At 38.5% G+C, this 22,138-nt stretch overlaps 1 protein-coding gene across 2 annotated transcripts in view; it reads right to left on the bottom strand.

The window, feature by feature from the left end:
* KLHL13 (kelch like family member 13) overlaps window positions 1-4,827 on the bottom strand; it is a 35,321-nt gene extending 30,494 nt beyond the window's left edge. Inside the window, exons 1-2 of one of the 2 annotated variants that reach the window (XM_085060530.1) lie at window positions 4,507-4,827; window positions 3,916-4,028 (exon numbers count right to left, since the gene is read on the bottom strand). In XM_085060530.1, coding sequence (XP_084916656.1) covers window positions 3,916-4,013 — 98 coding nt within the window. In that variant the 5' untranslated portion in view covers window positions 4,014-4,028; window positions 4,507-4,827. Of the gene's footprint in view, window positions 1-3,915; window positions 4,195-4,506 lie in introns of those variants that run through there. The other variant, XM_085060529.1, reaches the window with a different exon arrangement.
* Window positions 4,828-22,138: the final 17,311 nt, after the last annotated feature.

Genomic DNA, 22,138 nt, shown 5'->3' with positions numbered 1-22,138 from the left:
GATTGTTGCCATTCAGTATTAACATACTACTCCATGTGAAAGGATAGAAGGCACTAAGATTACAAATGGATTATTCTGAATTAAGAATTCTCATATTTTACTTATCTTTAAAATTGGCATGTAGGTGACTAAAACCATTTAATTGAACATTTAACTTTTCAAAAAGCAGCTAAGAATATTCTTGCATGACACAGCCTTAACAGAACAATCCTCTGTAAAGTGTTTATGCAAACAGTATTTTTGCTTTATTGAATTCTTGGTAGATGTTCATCATAGCACTTTAATCTCCTGAGTTTGCACAAATATTTCTTCAATTCTTCATATTAATGGAAGATGTGCACAATTTTTTAAAAAGTTACATTACTGGTGTGAATAAGGAAGAATTCTCTTAGTTCTTGATGTATGAACTGTGCCCCATGAACAATAATTGGAATTCATGTTCCTTTATGCCTCAAAGCTGTTAACTACAATTCAGAACAGTTCCTCACCCTCACTGTAGTAGTGCTTTAATTCTTAATCTCTGCTCATGTCAGTTGCTGCTGCTTTTTTGTTTTTAAAATGTGGCAGTCATGTTAAATAACAGCTATGATGCCATGAAATACCACTTTTTCAAGTGTTAGTCACCTTCTGTGTTACTCACTTTGTCCTTTCCCCTTACTTGCTTGCTGGAACTGTCCACATAATATATGAAGTCACCTAGTTCTCTCTCCACACAGTCCACACAACCACAAATATGAATATGATTTGACTAGTGTTGCATAAACTTGCTGTAACAGCTTTCACAGTGTTTGACAAAAGGCATCTATATTCTCAATCCCAGCAACATAAGTGCCATGAAGGAAAATGCAGCCTGACAAAGGCATGTGCATGCACCCACAGCTGCACATTCCTAACTCGTGCTCTAAGCCAGCTGCACTACACCTACATATATTGGCACATGCCACTGTTCCAATTCCAACAGTGCCCAGTCTTCTATATGCAATGTCACTGGATCTCTCCAGCTTGGGGGAAAGTTCAAGCTTCTCTGGACCAGTTCCATCAGAAGACAGGGAATGTGTGCATTCCCCATCAGCAGGACCCTTTGCCCTCTGTATGATGTGAAGAGTCACCTCTTGCAGTCAGGATGTCCTGAAAATCTCCCCAATAAATAGCCAAGAGGCAGCAAGTCCCTGCTGCTCCTTCCCACTGCCAGGAAAGGGGTATCAGACCCTGCAAACCCAGCAGACTTCCCAGTCACAGAACCACATCCTCGCCTACAAGCTCATCACAGCTCAACTTCTGCAGGTCCTTTATTTCAGGTACTACCCAGCCATGAGCTCCCCACAGCACAGAACTCTCCTCACACTCACTTCCCACCTCAGGAACAACCACGAACTTTCCAAGCAGAGACTGAGCTCAGCCACCCCAGCTACACAGCTGCAGGACAGCAGAGGATTCACAGTGGCACTTGATACATAGGTGCTTCATCCAAGAGCCAAACCCGCTCATAACCACCTGTCTCAGCATTTTGGTACAGGGAAACTGAGGCAGAGTTCAGCTATCTGGTACACAGACCAAAAAAACTCTAATAAAATCTATGTGCACTGATCATCAGTTTAATCTCTAAATAAGTTCCTTGTAAATCACAAGCAGGATGAAGCTTTTAAAGCTAACGTCAACTTTACTAGAGAAACCTGAAAAACCGGAATTTATTTTTAAAAACAAAGAAAAAAAAAATCACCTTTAAGACCTTCCTACTTTACATTCCAAACTGCACTAAACCCCCTATTTTGTAAGATTGAGATGTCAAGTATTAAAGGCATTAAAAGCTCAATCATACCTTTGTATACCCTAGATCCAAAATATCTAGTATAGAAGTGTTCATCTGCAAATTCTGGAGTTTTATGGTCATTTCTTTTACATCAATATGTACTCCATTTCACACACCACTTATTCCTCAACCCTTTACTCGAAACATAAGCCCTTTGCCAGTGTGCAGAGTACCACTTAACGACAGAAAACTTATCAATATGAATATGAAAAACATGAGATTACATAAAACAGTAGCGAATTTACTGTTATCTCTGCAATGAAGGTCATTAATTCCATCACCTATTTTACTGGTCAACCTAAACGATGAGAGATTTAATTAGTTGATTTACATTGCCTAATCAAATAGGTGCCATTTTGTAATGTTTCTCATTCTTTATAATAAAATACATGAATAATTTTAACGTTAGATTTACGAGTCTTTCTAATGTCAGGTCTGTGCGCCAGCAGAGAAATGTCTTCATAAACATTGAGATACATTGACTCATTATCAAGAGATGATTAAGGCTGCTGATCACATATTTCTCAAGCTCCAGGTAAGCTCAGCATCATATAGTTAAGCATGATCACTAAACCTGTTCTTACTTTCAACATAGAGAGATAATCAGCCACATGATCCCCAGCACAAAGGCTGGAGCATTCTCAGGGCTAAGATTAGCAATTTAAAGGCGACGCACAAAAGAAATGCTCTGTTTCAGCAGCAGAGAGATCAGACTGGGCTAGTTCTGATTTTTCTTGCATTTAAGAGTACTTCAGTTTAAAAACAACAGCATAAGATAAAACACTGTTTCCCTGAAATAGGTTCAAATGTCTCACAACTCTTATCAGCATGATACTGTCCTCATATTTTAGTCGTATTTTTTAACAACTCAGAATAGACGGCAATTTATCGGAAATAGCTTCTCTTTTGGTAGCCTTAAGTATATTTGATGCTTGCCGTAAAAAGGCTGAAGCACATCCACAGAAATGAATCACAAATGTGAGTGTGCCCAGCACAGTTCTGTAGTGCCAGGTTTGCTCCCTCAGCCTTTCTGCCCAAGAACAATAGTGACCATGCACACAGCATCCTTTCAGCCCCACCGGTAACACTGCCATGCTCAGCAACAACACAAAATAGACATTTAGAGGACCTGTGTCCCTCTCTTACAGCATGTTCCTGGTGTAGCTAAAGTAAAATCCTATCTGCAAGCAGACAATACAAGCCCAAAAGTATTAATATTGTAAGTGTTAGGCTGGAATACTATTGGAAAGTAGTAGCCTTTACAGCAATTTCCAGATGGGAAAGTCATCTACACTGCTACTTGTGCATTTTAGATAAACTCTTCCTCCTTTTGGAAGAGCTACTTCCTTAAATAAAGGCAGAAGGAATTCAGTACCCTGTGCTTACTAGCGTTATTTCACAGAAGGGGAAAAAAAGCCACCTGTATATGCCAACACAGAACTCACAGCAACAAAAGGTGAACAAAAGCTGCATCAGGATTTGGCAAGACAAAGGCATATTGTGAAGCTACTTTACACTGACAACCTGTATAACTGTGCAAGTATTCCGATATGAATGATTCATATTTCTGTTTTAAGCTTTTATTGTAACTTTTTATGAAGACATTCAATTTGTATTAAGGTTAAGAATTTAAAGAAAAAACAAGACCAAAGCAGGATGATTTAATCTCTACAAGAACTCACACGAACAAAAGTGCAGTACAATACAGCAGGTAATTTCAAGCTCAATTTCCAAATAAAATAGTCAGGAAGAGGAAATGTTCACATATACACTATAAAGAAAGCCTGCCAGCCTCAGAACTTAACTGGTCAATTCAAGATCAGCTCTACAAATTAACACCACCACAAACTTTTCAAATGAACATACACAATATCATTATGAATATGGCTTAATCTGCACAATTTCTCTACATTTCAACAAAAAGGGAAAGACTTGACACAACATCCATCATGAAACATCCAGGATAAAATCTGGGAGGGGGTCTACACAGCAAACAAGATAAAATTCTGAGTGCCAATGCCATTTAATATATAATAGGGTATTTTGCCACAGGGTAGTCTCACGAAAAAAATTCCCACCTTATTATCCTCATTTCTCTCACTTACATGTATGCTGGAGAAAGTGGCGATGACCTGGATGTTTTAAGCACAGGAACTGGGAATTTCCAGATAGCAGGAGAGCTCGTTTTCCATTTCAATGGCATGTTGTCACCACGGTACTACAATAACAGTAAACAGCGTTTCCATAACAGACTACCAACTAGGACTTCCATTCCACACACTACTGACACAGCAGTGGCTGCTGCTAAGAACAAGGAAATGATTCTGCCAATGCCCTTAAACCGATGCTTCCAATCTGTAAAACAGGGCTGTAAGGCATCTCCTTTTAAATCCTGCTGTCCCCTAAAGCAATATGATGATTCTATCCTTCTAACTCAACAATAGTGCCACCTCGTTAGGGAAGCACTGACTGCAGTATATGTTTAAAAAAAAAAAAAAGACTGCACTCTGCACACCAGCACAATGCAGCTTTATTTAATAAAAGCAGCTAATTTTTAAAGAACTGTTTCTGATGCTATTGTTCTACCTTAAGAGGGACACTGCAGCACTGTACTACATTCTCTTCCTATTAACCTCATTTCTGACCAATGGAAGCAGAAAAAAAAATGGGTTTCATATGAAAATGAAACAACATACCTACTCAGAATACACTTGTCATCCTCTGAACATTCTTCTTTTGAGCTGCAACAATACAAATGGGATATAAATCTCAGCATAGCCTTAGGCCACGGCTAATAGAGATCAGTGACTAAATTCAGCAGCCTGTTTTCCTCCTGTGCAAGCTCTGACCAAACAATACAAGAATGCCATTATGGAAAAAGCCCATTGCAAAAATCAGTCCTTCTAATCCATAGCTAGGAAGACAAAATAAGGCAGAAATCGCTGCAGGTTTCTGCATGCTCTTCTAATAGCTTCTGGTTCAGGATGCTCTCATTTTCCTATTCTCATTTCCAAGGAGGAAGAGCAAAATCTCATGCATTTTACAACATGCTATGGGAACACAAATATCACTCTGTCTTCTGCAGTAGAGAAGCAGAGACTAGCAGGCTGTTAATAGCAGTCTTTGTAGGAACGCTATCAACAATCTAATTCTCACCGCCCCCCCCAGCAGCTCCCAAATTGCCTCCAGAACTGACGAAGCAGATGGTCACGCAGGTCCCCAGCAGGGACCACTCCGCAACTCAGGGCTCTGCCTGGTGACCTCCCGGGGCTGACGACAGCGGGGAGCAGGGAAGGCAAACTATTAAAAAGGGAATGGGCAATTTAATAGCATATTATGCAGGAGCAAAGCAGGTTTCTAGGGAAAAGGAGGCAGAGATTCAGCTATATTGATTATCTTACAGGAAAAAAAATAAATCGACTAATGTGTTGCCACAGCACAATAATACTAAGATTTTTAGTCTACAGATTTCAGAATGGTATCTGTACAGCACAACAATTTTTCTGGACAGCTTAGTCCTCTTATTAAAAAGCCAACACCCTGTCATGCTACTTAGCAATAAAGAATCGAACCAGGAGCTATTTCTATAAATTTCTATAACTTCAATCATTCTAAAAACATCTAATAACACTGATACGTTTTTTGTAACAGTGAAACCTACAATGTTAAGTTCAATTTTGGGATGAAATCACCAGGGAATAATTGCTGCTCCTGATCACCATTATTGAAAATGTTTGCCCAAAATAGTTTCGGTCATTTGAAGCAGTTACCAAAACCACAGGCAAAGAATGAAAATAACCCAGGACAACCTGATTCCAAGCCAGATGCACCCCTTGGACAAACAAACGAGGACCCCTCTGCCACTTCTGTGAAGTTCTAAATTACACATGAGCAGCATTAATCCAGGCAACAAATTTCACAGGAGCTGCTGCTGGGATGCTGAACAGACATCATTGTGTGGGACACCAATTTTTATATGCTGTAACTATTAAACACTAGCCCTGCAGAAAACGACTGTGCAGCTGCAGCACAAAAAAGTCACACTTACAGCAAAAGAATTCGAGCATTCACATGCCAACAGGCATGCTTGGCTGCACACATGGTCAATACTGTGTCCAGTCTCATATACACACAACACCAGACTACTAAATTGTGCCAGCTGTGCACTGAAGGCCTGGTAGTCAAGTTCAAAGATGTTAGATAGCAGCAATTATAATCACAAAGTAAAGAAACCCATGAATTTGCATTCATACACTCAACTTTGCTTTTGCATTCAGCATCACACAGAAAGTGTCTTAAAATACAATAAGCAAATGCAGTTACTCCCTTCCTCACACTGAGTGCAGCCAGTGCAACCAACTGGTAACTGCTTGTAAAGTCTCTGTCTCACTGCTCTGCCACCCCCAAGGAGATCTTCACATGTTTTATTTAGTAAGAGCAGCATGACTAATATTAAAAAAAAAAAAAAAGAATGAGGCTAAAGACAATCAATGGACCCTCTTTTTCAGAAGTAACTCCTGAAATAGCCTTTTGATCAGTAAAATAAAAGCCAACTCAAGCCACAAAATCATTCCCAAGCACTGACTGACATTTAAGTCAATCAACACAGGCACAGAAATCAGAGTTACTTCTCCCTTTTGACCCCAACAAGATCATTCACCCTAGAGGGCAACCTGAGTCCTCAAATACCTGCTCTCCTTTGTGTGCTTCTGGTCCCACTTATTTTTCCAATTACTCTACAAGCAACATAAATAAAATCTTTGCAGAAAAAACAGTAACAGTAAACATTTTTTTTGAAAGCACTGCAATCCCAACCACTGCCCAACCAAATCCCCTCCCAATGTCCAGCATAAACTACTCCACCAAACAGCCCATGTACAAAATCCAGAAGTGAAGAAAGTAGCAGTGCCAGGTACTCTAAAAATAGGGAAATGCTTGTCACTTGCTAAAGAACAACCATGTGAGAAATGAATCACCTGTCTGCACATAAGGAGAAAAAACATAAATCAAATCCCATTTTCTTTTTCAGTCACAGATTGGTTGCATATTCAAAAGGAAAATATTATTATGTATTTTATGCTTTATGTAAAGTATTCATAAGACAACAGAATATCACAGTATATAATTCTGATATTTTAATGAAGACTTCGAAATCACAGTTTAGCTGAACATATAAAAATATGGGAAAAGTAACCTGATTTCTTTGAGTGCATTGCACCCACTGGATATACTTCTTCTCCTATTATATAGATTTGCTACTCATCCTCAAATGAACTGGTTCTGAGGGCCGAAAGCAGCACTGCAGCTCTGAACAGAATCCTCCTCGCCAAGAAAACAGTTATTCCCAGAGAAGTGCTCTGAAAACACACCATCTTGGCATACAAACAAGAGATGTGCTTTAAGTTCAAAACTCCTCTCCTAAATGCTGAAAATCCCATGATAACCGTGCAGATTAAACATCATTTGGGGACCATTCAGGGGCTTGTTTTCTGTAGCTTTCTCACAAGCCAGTTCACATTCAAAATGAAAAGCATCTACTATTTATAACTTGCTTAAAGTTATATTCTGCTTATTATCCAAGTCTCCTATGTATCCTTTATTCTTATTTGTACAAAAAATGACAAATTGTTTGGGTTTTAAGCAACTACTTCCATGCTAGTGTTTCTAAAGCTGCACTGAGCACAAAGTAACTGAGTGTATCACGAAGTTCTGCACAAAACTCAACCATAAAGGAAAGGAGCAGGTGGCATAACAAGAAAAAAGTAAACAATGCTACCAAAGGCAAGATCCCAAGGTGCCATTTTACAGACCTGAGATGTTAAGTAAGCCAGAAGCTACTGACTGGGGCTGAACAGCAGTGCAGCTCTGATCCCACACAAGAAGGGACACAAAGCTTTTCCTAACCCTCTTCCTCCACCTCTGCACCCAAATCCTGCTTCACTATTGACCAACAAGCAAGATTTGGTCCCAAATGAGAGGAGCAGGCACACAGCATCACAGTCAGCAGCATATGACCAAATCACACACAGCCCCCCTTGCCAACATGCTGATCACGGCATCTTTTCTGCAAGCTTTCCCTGATCTTCAGAGCAGGAATACGGCTAGAGCCACGTCCTTTGTGACTCTGTTCCTTTTCTTGGGATATCCTCTTTTTTCCTTTGTGCAACTGGAATGCTAAGCTGCCACCACTGACTGTCAGCACATCTTACAGCCCACTGTACTGGGGCATCTGTATTTTCAACAAAACTTTTAAACCATCTCTGCATTTCCCATAAGACTTCCCTTCACAGCTGCTCAAAAAGAAGTAAAAGGCACAGGCAGAAAGATGTATCAGAGCCCAGGAAACATAAAACTGTACTAGTCTGAAGGTATTTATTCACTGCCCTGGAATGCCACATGAACTTTTGTAGGAAAACGAAGCAGAGTAAAAGCAACTTCTAGAGATGACACCGGATTTTCATCCGTTAGCACAGGTAATGAGTTTAACTTTCCTCCTCAGTTCTTAAACTGTTAAAAACAAAACTGAAAAAAATACTTGCGCAGTCAAGTGATTTGCTGAGGTTAAAAAACTTGCTGTTCCACTCTAATGGGCTACTTACCACTCTCCTTTCATTCATCTCCTAAGTGTCAGAGGAAATGAAAGCACGAGGTGAAAAATAGGGTTATGCTATATGGGAACTTTCTCAAATCTTCCAAACCCTTTCTAGCATGACCTGAGAAGTCTTCTCACTTCCAGAACCTCAGGCTTCTTTTAGCTTTACAGAAAGAAAAACAGTCAAAGCTACAGTGACAGTGTGATGTACATGTCCCATTTTCATCTAGAAATGCAGACAACAGAAAGGTCTAAATATTTGTGTCACAAATACCATGTTTTCTAATTTTAGACTATTTCCTACTGATACAGAGTTTGTATAACAAAAGATGCCAGACTCAACAACAAGAAAAATACCTTAAAATGGTAGTGATAAGACCAGTAAGCATATTCAAACTTTTGAGACTCTTTTCCTCAACATCTGTGTTCTAAAAAGTCACCAATATAAAATCATGTTTCCATTTTCAAATGCACGTTTGTGAAATGATAAAATCCCTGTTTTATGATATTGCCACTAGCAGAGCTCACTCCAATCTGAAGGCAGAAAATCAGTTTCACATTGGGAGGAATTGCTCTGATCTTTTCTATATCTTCAATCCGCCAGCCTGCTGAGCTAATGCATCCTACACTACAAAGACCATTTTGATACAGGAGAAAATAAAGCAGAACCCCCAAAATTCAATAAAATATTCCCAAAGCCAAGGAACTCAAATGCAATAATTATTCCAATATCAAAATCATTTCAGCAATTTAAATATGGCTGCAAAGGCACAAGTCCAGGAACTGAACAGAAGCAAATTAAGGATGCACATTTCTCTACAGGTTCCCTAAAAAACTGACCGTGTGATAATTTAATTGGCTTCCTTATTCAGCTCTTTCCACTTCACACGGGTGCTTCTCATGACTCTACCTCTGGCTTTTCAGTCTATTAAACTGCAGCTGTTCCAATTACTGGAAGAGAATAATTAAAAGATGGTGTTGACAGTACTGCCCTATATATGCATCAGTTAATTAAAACAATTTCTTTGACCATATATTATCAAAATACTCACAACAAAACTCTTATGAAGGGAAAACAAGTTTCTGCCTAAGGAGGAATCCACTGCAGTCACATTTGCAGTCCTCTCAGCCACACTGTAACATTCCCCAAATACTGAAGTATAGAAAAAAATTGGCAATATGCACCTCACAATGCTTTTACTTTTCTTGAAACAGCAAAGATTTATCTTTCTAAGAAACAGTCTTTCAACTATTTTTTTCATTTCATTAAGAAATTAGCTTTAAAACACCCAAAGATAGTTCTGACAATTCCACATGTACTTTGATTTGCTACCGGCTATGCTGTCTCAAAGAATTTTTTTTTTTTTTTTTATAATTGGGGCTAAAAAAAGCCCTCCGATACCAGATACAAGTCCCAGCATATTTTGGAAGTAGTTGCATTGTAGACATCCAGATGCACATGGTCTCATAAATGGACCAGAGATGTTTACAAAGTAGTTATTATCAAACATATTTAATTCTTTAAAACTAGGCTGACTGTTCAAGGAACAATCATAAAGCATAAAGAAGTGAGATAAACTGGGTTTGCAGCCAACCCCTCCTGCTGTCAAATGCTGTAAGCAGTGCAGGTTCCTGTCTATAGCAATATCTGGGGGCCATTTCTCAAACAGGGAAAAAAATTCCCAAATCTTTAAATATTAAGTTAAGCAGTCAGGACATGTCCTATGTGTTTATCAAGAAGTGCTGCAGTTTTCTATCCACTCACTCAGCATTTTTTCCTGTATAAATGAGGAAATTGCTGCAGTAACATTTTAGGATGCAACATTTCAGTGAAAATTATTATTATTATGCATAAATATACATATGCATACTATATATATGGGATTGTGTATATAGCATATGCATATATATATATATACACACATATGTACACACCCTCTCTATATATAGACCTACTTTATTTATTTATATATTTGACTAATACATATCACCCTGCATCTGACACTGCCACTTCTCTTACAGACATCTCAGCTAGGAAAGATTCAAATTCTCACATGGTTTTGAGGTTACCAAAGCAAGTGTATGTTCTTCAACAAACCAAAGAGGCAGCAGCTGGCTGACTGAGAAGGAAGCATGGTGAGAAATTAATTTCTCCATTTCACACATTCTTCAAAAGCCCTTAACCCTGGTCTTTGCATCATTCATGAATGAAGAAAAAAAAATCTGATAGGCTAAGTTTGAAATTTCTGAAATTATTCAGCAACAGCAAACAGTTATAAAAATCCACACAATTTCCTATAAGATCACAATCAACTATTTTTAAAACAATTTAGGTAAAATAATTTTGGTTACATCTTAAGTCAGGTTCCCAAAAACTAGCAGGAAAAGTGAGACAAACAAGACATTAACAAACTTAGACCCTACAGCATTCAGAGTTTTAATATCTGGAAGCATTAATTTATTAAAACATGAAAGTCTGTTTCAGGTATATTTTGTAACTACACATAGTGTCAGAAATATTTCAAATCTATTCTTAAGTGTGTGTTTCTTACCACAAAAGTGGGTTTTATTTTATGCCACTTATGGACGCCTTGCATTTTCTAGTGTGTATTCTTGAAGAGGGATTTTTCTAAAATTGAGGTAAGATTCATCAAGATGCACTGTTAACTTAGTTACAAGCTACAGGTTACAATATGAAAAAAATAATCAGCTTTGCTTGGTTAGATTACTATTACATAAAAGTTATTAGGCAAAATAATGTCTTAAAACACTTAGTAGGAGGTAAAACCAAAGTGAGTTAATGAAGGTTTCCAATTTTTGATCTAAGCCCATGTACTCTGCTGACAACACACTGCTAAGAAGAAATGCTTTTGAATTAGCACCAATTTATTCAGAGAACTTGGCTCATCTTCCCCAGGTGATTATATTTAATAAATCAACACAGAAACCTGAATGCACAGTCACAGCAGCCTGACCCTGCTGAAGATAATTGTCTGAAGCAACAGTTATTTTTATTAGGTCAAACTGTGAACTACAAAGGATTTATTTCTAAACAACTTCTCCACAGTTGTTATAGTCTGTTGGCTGCTCAATTTATTTTAGTAAAGTATGCCTAAACACATTTACACATCAGACTCAAATGCTGCAAATGTATTAAACAATTTAGTAATGGAACAGAGGCCAAAATTGATCACATGATCACAACTCGTCATATGAAGGAGTTCCATTTCTCTGAAATACACCACTATATTCTACTTCTACACCACTGAATGTCAAAATTCCTGTGTAATAAATTATAGACAGCAAATTACAAACTGCTTTCATCTCTAGCAGCTATGAGAACACAAATTTAAAGAAAATTCTACATTTCCTAGGCAAAGTTTCAAAAGACGCAAGTTATTTACTTCAAATTTGTTATGGTGGGCAAATGTATAAGCTATTAATTCATTTCCAAAAGCAGACTTAAAGTTCTAAGATATTCACTTAGCACGCTGAAAGAACTCTGCAATTGCAATACCCCTATTTAGTGGCAATCTGGATAATTTAGGATCAAATCAGGACATGCTGCTTTGCATAAAATAACTGTACATAGCAAGAAAAGTACAAGCTGATTTTAGAAAGGCTCATGGAAGAATGGCAATCCTACTTGCATTTTTAAAAACTATGAACTATTTAAATGATAGTTTAAAGTCTTCTAATTATAAACCTTTAGTTCATAAAACTTCAAACATCTGACTCCTATTCAGAAGTGCACATCTTTTCTACATCTTTATACCTTTGCACATGTGGCCACATCCCTTCACCTGCCAAACCTCCCTTCAGAAACACAGAACTGAAAATAAATCAGTGAAGCTCAGAGGAGGAGAGGACTGCAGAGAGGTGGGTGGGAGGCTCAGCCTGGTGACAGCCACCACCAGCACAGCTGCATCACTTCCTTCCACCCACCTCATCTGGTCAGCAAGAAGAGGGTCTAAATTCTGCAAATAACTCTAGGCTCCTGTGCAAAACAGTCACATCGTTCTCATCTGTGCAGCTCTACTGAATCACAGCAGGCTCAGGAGAGACCACATTACAGGGAGGAAAAAATTTAAAAATTGGTGCTTGTGGTGTAGAGGTCCTTGGGGTGAAATAGCTTTGCACAGCTGTGATGCACAAAGACACAGTGCAAGAGTCAGCTAAACCAAGAAATAGCTGTATTTCAGCACCTTCTGCAGCTGCAGTAAAGTACTTTCCTACAGCTGAAAATATCTTTTAGATGCATACATACAGAACACCGAGCAACCAAGTAACTTTGAGCCGGGACAAGCCTTTCTCTGAAAAAGTCGAGTAAAGCAGCTGTAATTTGGGGCTTTGTCTGCCAGGGGGAGCTGAAGGAAAGAGAAAAAAATCCCATGTATGTGATTCCTTCAGAAGTTTCAGGGCTGTCCTACATCAATTAATGTGACTATTCTGGTTAACGAGCGGTTTAATGCAAAATCAACCCCAGCTGTGTCTGGCACAGGGCAACCCTGCACTGACACCCCGAAACAGAACCTTGCCAGTCATGCCCAGTGCACTCTCTCTAGCAGTGAGTCCTTCTGCAACTCCGAATGGAAACAATACCTATTTTTAAAGTGTATTTAAACACTTTTTCATCAACACTGTAGTGGAGGTGACTGCTCCAGAAACAGACTAACAATGAAGGTATCAAATGAGATGGTGTCTGATACCTTCTTACATCAGATTGTCAATAAATGCAGGGCGACACTGCACAAGGACTAAGTTTCCAATTAGTCAGAACAAAATAGGTATTATCTGGAAACAGTCATTAAAAGGCTTATTCATCTTTTTTGCACACTCTTTTCACACACTGCTTCTAACACTTAACATTGGTACACCTATAAATCTACCTGTGGTTAGGGGTGCTGCTGCACAAAACCATCATTTATAAGTTACCATACTAATAATTTATTCTTTCATAGCACTTGTTAAAAAGTTTAAAATAAATAGAATTGGTCTAATTTTGCAAACTGGTGAAGCAAGATATTTAAACCATGTGTTCATGGGATTCTGTAAGCTGCTCAGGAAAGAAATTCCTAACACACATGATGAACAACCCCCTTTCTTCTCTCCTGCATTTTCAGGTAAACTGCTTCTAACCTCAAAAACTTTACCTATAAAAACCAGCACACAAGAGCTTCACATTTTGAAAAAAAAAACCAAAATGAATATACCTTTAAATAAGGCTCTTAAATGTTAAGATCTTATTTGATCCAGCTTCCCTTAGACCACAATTTCACTGACAGCTTTAAAATCAGCACAGTAGCATTGTGTGCATTTCTTGCAATCAGAACGCTTTTAGGAAAATCAGTTATGCCACCTTCTGGTATTCACAAGAACTGCTCAACAAGACAAATATTTTAATACATTCCCATTTTAAACGGAAAAAAAATACAAACAAAAAACTCACATCATCTATGAAACAGATGAAAAATACTTCTTTTTTTTTTAAGCTTTGGTTGATCTGTGCAACATCATGGCCAGGACTAACTTGCACCCAGCCTCAAAGTTCCTAAACCTGTACTACCCAGGAGATGGATTTGATGACACTGTAAGTCATGCTGCAAACAGTATCTTATTTGCCTGAAACATTTTAAAGGAACCTCAGAAAAAACTAACATAAGAGCAAAGTTGCACTATAATACTTCAGGAGAATCATGAGAGTAACTCAGACCAGGCAGAATGTGACTGTGACCACCTGAACAAAGCCTTGCTGCACATTGCAGCGTCACCAGGAAAATGCAATGCCATAATCCCACTTAATCAACTGTTAAAATAATTAAAAATAAATAAATTCATGCACTGACATCAGTCATACCTGAGCTGCTTCTGCCTCCCCATGTATCTACAGTCATTTAGAACTGGAACTGAGTAGATTTCTGCAATTTAGCAAAGCATTTCTTCTTCACTCACTTGGAACATTGATTCTAAATTTCACACCTTATACTGAAAGCAGTGTTGGTGTCTAGAGATTCAAAGGCAATATCAAAGGAACTCACTACTTTCATGACACTAAAATCTTAGAAAGCTGAAGCTTTGGAGGCCTTTGAACAGCATATACTGAAAACATGAAAAGAGGGCAAGATTAATTCCAGGGACACGTGGGAAATCTCTGCTGAGCCAAACATAGTCTACTCCAAAAGCACAGGATACAGTGGTCAGATTAGGAAGGGAGGAAGGCAGGAAGGCAGTAAACCAGATATTTATTCACTAGGGTCAGTACAGAACTCAAAGCAAAATGCAGTTGGTAGTTTGAGATAAGATGAATGTTTGCCACAAGAGTTTCTGTAAACATTGAAATAAAAACTCTCCTGTGAATAATAAACCTCTGCAGGGAAACCAACAGTTACAGCAACTACTGAACCCAGGAGTATTACAAAAACATTGTTACAGAAGGCTGTTCTTTCTTTAGTGCTTCTCATCAAATTTTGGTGAACTTATGTTCTGGCTCATATCCTGAATCAAGCAACAACATACACAAACATATCTTCTTCTGTTTGGAGTCCTTCACTGAAGTAGAAACATAAGCTAACTACCAACACCTTGCTGTCCAAAAAGCAGCTGCTGGGGAGAAATTTCTAAAACATTACAAAATTTTGCTGGATCCTGAAATAATGCCCATTCAGGGATTTTTTTGTTGTTGGGTGGGAAGGGGGTGTGCAGATGGCACTAATCAAAGATTGGTTTATTAAGAGGAAAATACCTATTTTAAGACTACCAAGTCTTTTAAATAATTACATTCAATAAATACTTAAGAAGTTTTTCAGGATTTTCAATCATTGTATCAGGCACCTGGGCGTATAATAACTAAATATAGAATTTGTAGATAAGCAGCCTAATTATAATTGTCTTTTATCAAAACCCTAAACCAACGCACAAGGCACAGTGTGACTAAGCTTTTGCTTCAGGGCTCTAATCTGATGAAAGCCTACAGAATCCAAAGGGCAAAAGTAAAATTAACTAAAATTACCGAGCCTTAGCTTTCTGGTGTTGAATGCACAAATTCTTTTTCACAGCAAATTCCAGCAATGTGTTTCAGTTCATTTACCTTCCTCCCTCCCTTTGCTCCCGAGTTCTGCATCAGCCTTCTAACCCAGTTAACTGGCTGGAGAACAAGGCCACTCCTGTTCTCCAGCATGCTGCTCATTACTCCTGAAGCATGTACAGCAGGGGGATGGCTGCTCCAACTGCACACCAAGCCAGCAGCAGCACATAATTACTCCTCATCAGCCCAAGTCTTTGTCACACCCCGCTGCAGAGCAGCAATGAGGATTTCCGGTTCCCAATGACAGACTGGGGATGTTCTGGCAAAGGCCCTGAGCAAAACCCAGCACAGACAACCCTGTACTTTGCTCTGTGGGCCCAGCTCTAATTATCTGGAAACAGAACTGAGCAGAGTCACACTGGCGCTCTAATTACCGGGAGACAGAGCAAGAGAGGAGATAAGCTGGCTGTGAGAGCAAAGAGGAACCCTGACAACAGGCAAAGATGCTGCTCCAGCCAGGAGAGAGCAGCCTTACAGAGCCTGCAAACTCCTCTGCTTCAGCTCTCATGTTCTGCTTCACTCTCACATTGCTCTGACTCACTCCAGACACATCGATTTAGGCAACAGCAAACACAGCTTTGCTCCTCGTCCAGCTGGGCTTCTGAGGGACTTGCTGACTTGTTGATACGTGACCTCTGTGCTCTTTGGGACAACAGAAGCAAAATGAGACCAGCTGAAGATTTAAGGCATTCTCTTCAAATTAAGTTTCCTCCTGGATCCTTGGTTGATCCACCTCCACCTACCCAGCTGTCAGCTCGGATTCACCCACCCTGTGACAGGTGAGCTGGAGCAGAACAATGAAAGGAGAAGTCAGGAATTTGGAACAGGCTAGCTGCATGCTGAAAATGTTTGGAATCCAACATGATGGAGCTGGATGTGATAATATAGCTTGGGAAAATGAAAGGAGATTAGCAAGATGCTCAAGTTTCAGCAATGCCATAGGAAGGTCAGGCATAAATATACACACAATATTGTGACAAGGCAGAACAGCAGTAATTATAGCTGAAGGTTTTCTGTGACAGACATTGACATTTTAACAGTGCACTGTTATCTTCAGTTATTAAATTTGCTATTATCTGCAGGAATCATACTGATGTCTGATTTCAGACTTCAGTGTGTGTCTATTTGTGGGATTGCTAGTCACCAGGCTAGAGGAGAACACACAGTTTGAAAAACTGAGCTGTTTCCCAGAACAGTCTTCACTGCTCTTGCAGGATACTTGCATAATACCTCTGAAGATCACATGAAAACTTAATAGTTACTTCAACTTTCACTCTCCAGACCAGGACATTAATGCAAATATAACCCAACACTTCTCATTATTACAAGATGTCCTTAACAACATCAGAAAGCTTTAAGGGCAGCTCATTAAAACAGATCAGTTTCAGATGCAAAACTGATCTCCCTATACAATGAACACAAGCAAGACTGAGTATCCTGTTTTTCCAGCACAGTCTCCACCACTGTGCGATTACTTTCCAAGATATGACTGATTTTGCATCCAAGTGAACTACAACCTGAATCAGACATCCCAGATGTCCAGTGACAATAGAATAATGAGAAATGTATTACCAAGATGCACACAGGAATACACACAGGCAGAACACTTCTAGTATTAAAAAAAAAAGTGGAATATACAAGTAGGAGGTTTTTGATTGGTTGGGTTTTATAATACAAGGGATTTTTTGTGTTCAGGTGAAGGGGTTCTGTTCAAATAAGGCACAAACATACACATCCTTCAGTTGTTTTGGGGTGTGGTTTCTTTCATTTGTTTTAAATGTAGGAAGTACCAAACTGTTTGGGCAACCATGAAGAAAGGGACACTTCTCTTTTCAAAATTAGGTCACTTCTTCTGTTACCAGCAAAATTAAATAAAACAGACCAGACACACCCAAAGAAAGGTTCTACTTATTTTTCCCCTTCCCTTTATGAATAGCAGATAATGTAATTCTTCCATTTTGACTAAATGGAGGGACATTGATTAGAGCTAAACTATACCATCAAAAGAATTTTCTAGGAGTAAGCTTTTCAAGATTACAACTTTTATTTCAGAAGTGTTCATTTAGATGATCAGCTGCTAGCTGAGGCAGATGAAACCACATATTAAAATGATCCAGTTTTGAAATAGCAGGGGTTATTTTTGAATGTTTTGTACATTATCAGTTTAAGAACTATGCCAGTCTGTACCCAAAAGTGAAACACACAGTTTAAATATAGGGTCACAATGGATAAATTACATGCAGACAAACAAATACCATACTCTCTCAAAGGGAAAATACTATATACATTATGTGAGTAGATTATTTTAGATTTAGGACTTTAAAGCACCTTACCACAAGCATAAAGTTGCTTATGTTAAAGCCCCTCTTTTTAACTTGATGCAAACAGCAGAGCAGGGAAACAATTACTCATAACTCTACAACCACCACTCATCAGGAGAAAAACTGTGACCAGTAGATACCCACCAAAGTGACAGAATACAGAGATATGGAAGCAAAACAGACAATCAGCATGAGATTACACTACACTGCTAACAAGGTCCCATCAGATGAAGAACTTTCCAAAGTCAGAGCTTTTCAGAAAAAAAAAAAAAAAAACTCTTCACACTTCACACTCTATTGAACATCCTACAAAACCTGCCAGGCTTTCCAAGGAGCCAGTGCAGCTTGCAAGCTCACCTGTCCTATTAAAACCAGCAGTTGACCTCCTTCATATGAAATATGAACTATTTTAGATCCACACCTATTTGCTTCCCACAACAAGTTCAAGTTGCAGACACTTCATGTGTAAAAGGCTTACAAACCACAGACTAAAGCTGCACTTGGACAGACAGCAGGATCCACAGCCATGTCTAGAGGGAACTGAACTGATCCAGAAACGTATCCAAACCAAAATCAAAAACCAGCTTTCAAATGTGCAACAGAATGTTTCTGCTTTGAACCACTGCTCCTTGCTTCATGAAATAAAATCATTAACAGGAGTATGCCTGTGTGATGTTATAATATATATTCATTAAGCCTGCATATTAACTTCTAGTCACAGAAGACGAACTTTTACTTTTTTATCAAATATTCCATCACAAAGAAAACATTACTTTCACCTAGTCAATCTTGAAAAGAATTACAGATATTTTCTTTTCATGCAAGTCAACACTCAAGCTGTAAGTTTTGACTCTATTAATACTCAGGTCATTTGGAGTAGTTGATTAAAAAGAGGTAATTTGGAAAGCTAAAAGCATTTATCAGAGAAAAGCTTTTACTGAAGAGGTTAATTCTTCCACCAAAATGAAGAAACCTTTTCCCCCTTAACAAGGATAAACACTGTCATACACACTATACTGAGACCAGATGTGACAAACACAAGTGTCAGATAAGGTAAGAAGTTTGTCATCTCCTCAACAACAACAAAAAAAAAATCCACTGATTTTTTTTCTAGCTCTTTATCTTCTAATTTTAGCTCTTACATGAATATATTAAAAAGGCTTCACATGACAATGCCAACATTCGCATTTTGAATGGCAGTATACTTCTAAAGTATTCAAGTGCACATGCCTGGGAACGAAGGAAAAAATCATAGACCTGGTGAGGACTGGAAATACTTGTAACATCACTGCTATGAACACAGGAATGACTGCTAAATAAAATGAAGAATAAAACAATAACTAGAAGGTTACTGAGTAGGTCCTGGCTGGAATTACTGGAGACTGGAAGCTTTCAGAGATGGAGAGAACACATAATAGCTCTGCTCTAAGGAAAGCTTTTATAACTTTTTTCTTCCAAGTTCCACAGCATTATTCATTAAAGAGCCATTTTTCACTCTGAGCAGAAATGTGAGTGGCCAAAACAGTGCTAAGAGGTTGTGTGTACTCAGAGTGACAGCAGTATGCAAGTCTGAAAAGTGAAACTTGAGAGTGAATATGCTCAAGTCACCATAAATGCATCCAGCAGACAAAAGGCACTTGTGTGGCTGTTTTGAAGGGGGGAAGCAAGCAGAAAATCCATTGCTTCTAATCCAAGACCAAACATGTAAGGAAAAATCCCCCCGGAAGCAGAGAGCAGCATACTGATGAGGTTGGTCATTCTTCAAGACTGATTTAGCTACTGCCAAACATAACTTCAATAATTTAAACTGTTGTCCCATGAATTATCTGTTTAGACTGAGACAAAAGCACACAAAAGCAGTCAATGAAACTACAGAAACTACTTTATTAAGATTTCTTCAGTTCAAACTTGCTAAATGAAGGTTGCTTAATGTCAATACATGCCTTGGAACAGAAATAATTGAGCATTTATTCTTAAGAAGAATACTCAAAACAGTTCTTTAAATATATTAATCTAGTTAAATGAAAGGTTTAAAATGCCATTAGCAATCAAAAGGAAAAATGTGGAAGTCTTAAATGGCATTAACAGAAAACCCTAGTCATGAATGATGTCTTTTGCTGCAGTAATATCTTCAACCACCTATAAAGGAAAATACATCCTACCAACATATTGGAACACTCCGAGCCAGGCTGTTATGTTTCACACAGTGGTGAAGAAATGCATATGATGGATTCCTGTCACTTTCTCAAACAAACACCAAAACTAACATTCCTAGCAGGATGAAGCTCCTTTACAAAGCGATGTGAGAAACTTTTGTGCCAGCAGCACATTTCCTCATAAACTTAAGAAACCTAATCTAACCTTTTCTTTTCCATTTAAGTATGATGTCCCTATTCAGCAGAAAAATGCAGGAAAACTAATCAAGATACAGCACAAAACTCAAAGATATTCTACAGAGACATACCGCACTGCAAAAATAATGATTTTTCTTGTTTCATTGAAACAATAAACCCAGTAACTCCAACATAAATTACCCAATATCTAAAATATAGTTGTAGAGAAAACAGGAATTGTTCCCTTCACAAGGATACATTTGTCTCCTTTTTTCATCAAAAACCTCTCTTGAAACTGTATTACGAATGGAATTACTATCCAATGAAAATCAATATTAAGTTTTTTCTTGTCAGCACAAAGCATTCCAGACAATGAAAATATTCTGTATTACAAAAAAGGAAAGGAAAAAAAACTAAAAAAACCCCACCAAATTTCCAAACTTTACTAGTTGTTCTCTTTGCCAACAGAGCATGAAGAATTAAAATGAAAATCAGAAGTTGAACTAGGTCTTCGGACATTGTAATATTATAAAGCCTTGGGTGAAAGTGTCAATATTTATATCAAAATAATCTTCTAATTTCTTCTCTTCTACCCACATGCTACCTCGAGTTTTAGACAGATCTACATTTATGCTTTTCATCTTGAATGGAGTAGTACATCACTAGGGACATGCAGTTTTGCCTGACTGGTAATTTGTTTGCTGGGGGCAGTAAAGAAAGAATGTTTTGTTTGCAGGATCTTTTCCCTTGGCATGAGAGTGAAGATATAGGAAACATGAAGGGTGCTTTTTCTCTAAAAAACTTACACATCCAGACCAGCAAGGGCCTTAAACAAATGCAGTTACATTGCCAAATGACTTTTATCAATTTATATCATCGATTAGGATAAACTGGGAAAAAAACATCTTCCAGAAGTATATGCTGCAGGTATAAAGAGTTACTGTCAAATAGACAACAACATTTTCCAAAACTTCTACAACATCTTTGAGATGCAGCCTTTTCTCCCTTGTTATCTGTTCAGGTGAAATCCATCTTTCACAAAATTATTAAATTATTCTGGCTTCCAACAAGCCCCACATTTCTTAATCTTTGAAACGCAACTGTCTTCCTGCCTTGTCCCTTCAGCCACGTTAATTTACTACAGCACATCTAGCCAATACTCCTGGCTTCTCTCACCACATCCAGCATGAAAAGCTGCTTTCTGATGCCCTTCAGGGCTCAGCTTTGATGATTTTGCAACACTTTCCCCCCACAATTAGATCAACCTTTGGCAAAGCATCCAACAAACACTTCTGTGTTCTCTTCCATGGGACCCCTAGTGCACAAAGGTGCCAGGAAAGAAGCAGCAACAATAATTTCTCCTTCAGAACAACACCAAGCTGGCAACAGCACATGGCACTCAGCAGTCAGAGCGATGATATATGGCAACTATTGCTTCTTAGGCACTCCAGTTGATTTTCCACAGATCCCCAAACAATCCACAAGCTCCCACAGCAAGAATTGGGAGCTCCAGGCTGGCACAGCACAGGTACAGCATTGTAAGAGCAAGCAAGCAGCAATTGTTAAGGTAACACTTTGCCTCTTGCAATCCCAGTACAAAAATTTGGTTCTCTCTGATCAAAAGACACCAAAAGTAACCATGACAAGGACTGCAAACTGATTGCAGAGCACTCTGCCAGCACAGTAACAGCAGAGACTCAGGCCTTTCCAGCAGAGGCTATTTTGATCCAGCTGCAAACACCCACATGCAACATCCGTTGATTCAGGGCTGCTTAGGAGCAAGGATTAAAGAGGGCATCAGACAACATTAAAAAAAATATTCCCCATGGGTTTTTCTCTATAATTGAAAAGACTACAACACTGCTCCTTATTACAGAAAGAAAAAATAAAAATCAACAGCAAACTATGCAGTTTGGCTCCTTGAAGCAAAAGCAATTTTAAGAAGTTGTGCAAAGCTGTCCAAGTCTGTTTTAAGGAAGCTTTGTTAATAAAAAAATA

Source organism: Lichenostomus cassidix, chromosome 4A (assembly GCF_008360975.1).
Source record: "Lichenostomus cassidix isolate B80296 chromosome 4A, HeHo_3.0, whole genome shotgun sequence".
Classification (NCBI taxonomy): domain Eukaryota; kingdom Metazoa; phylum Chordata; class Aves; order Passeriformes; family Meliphagidae; genus Lichenostomus; species Lichenostomus cassidix.
Note: the sequence above shows the minus strand (reverse complement) of the source record. Positions and strands in the feature narration are given on the sequence as shown.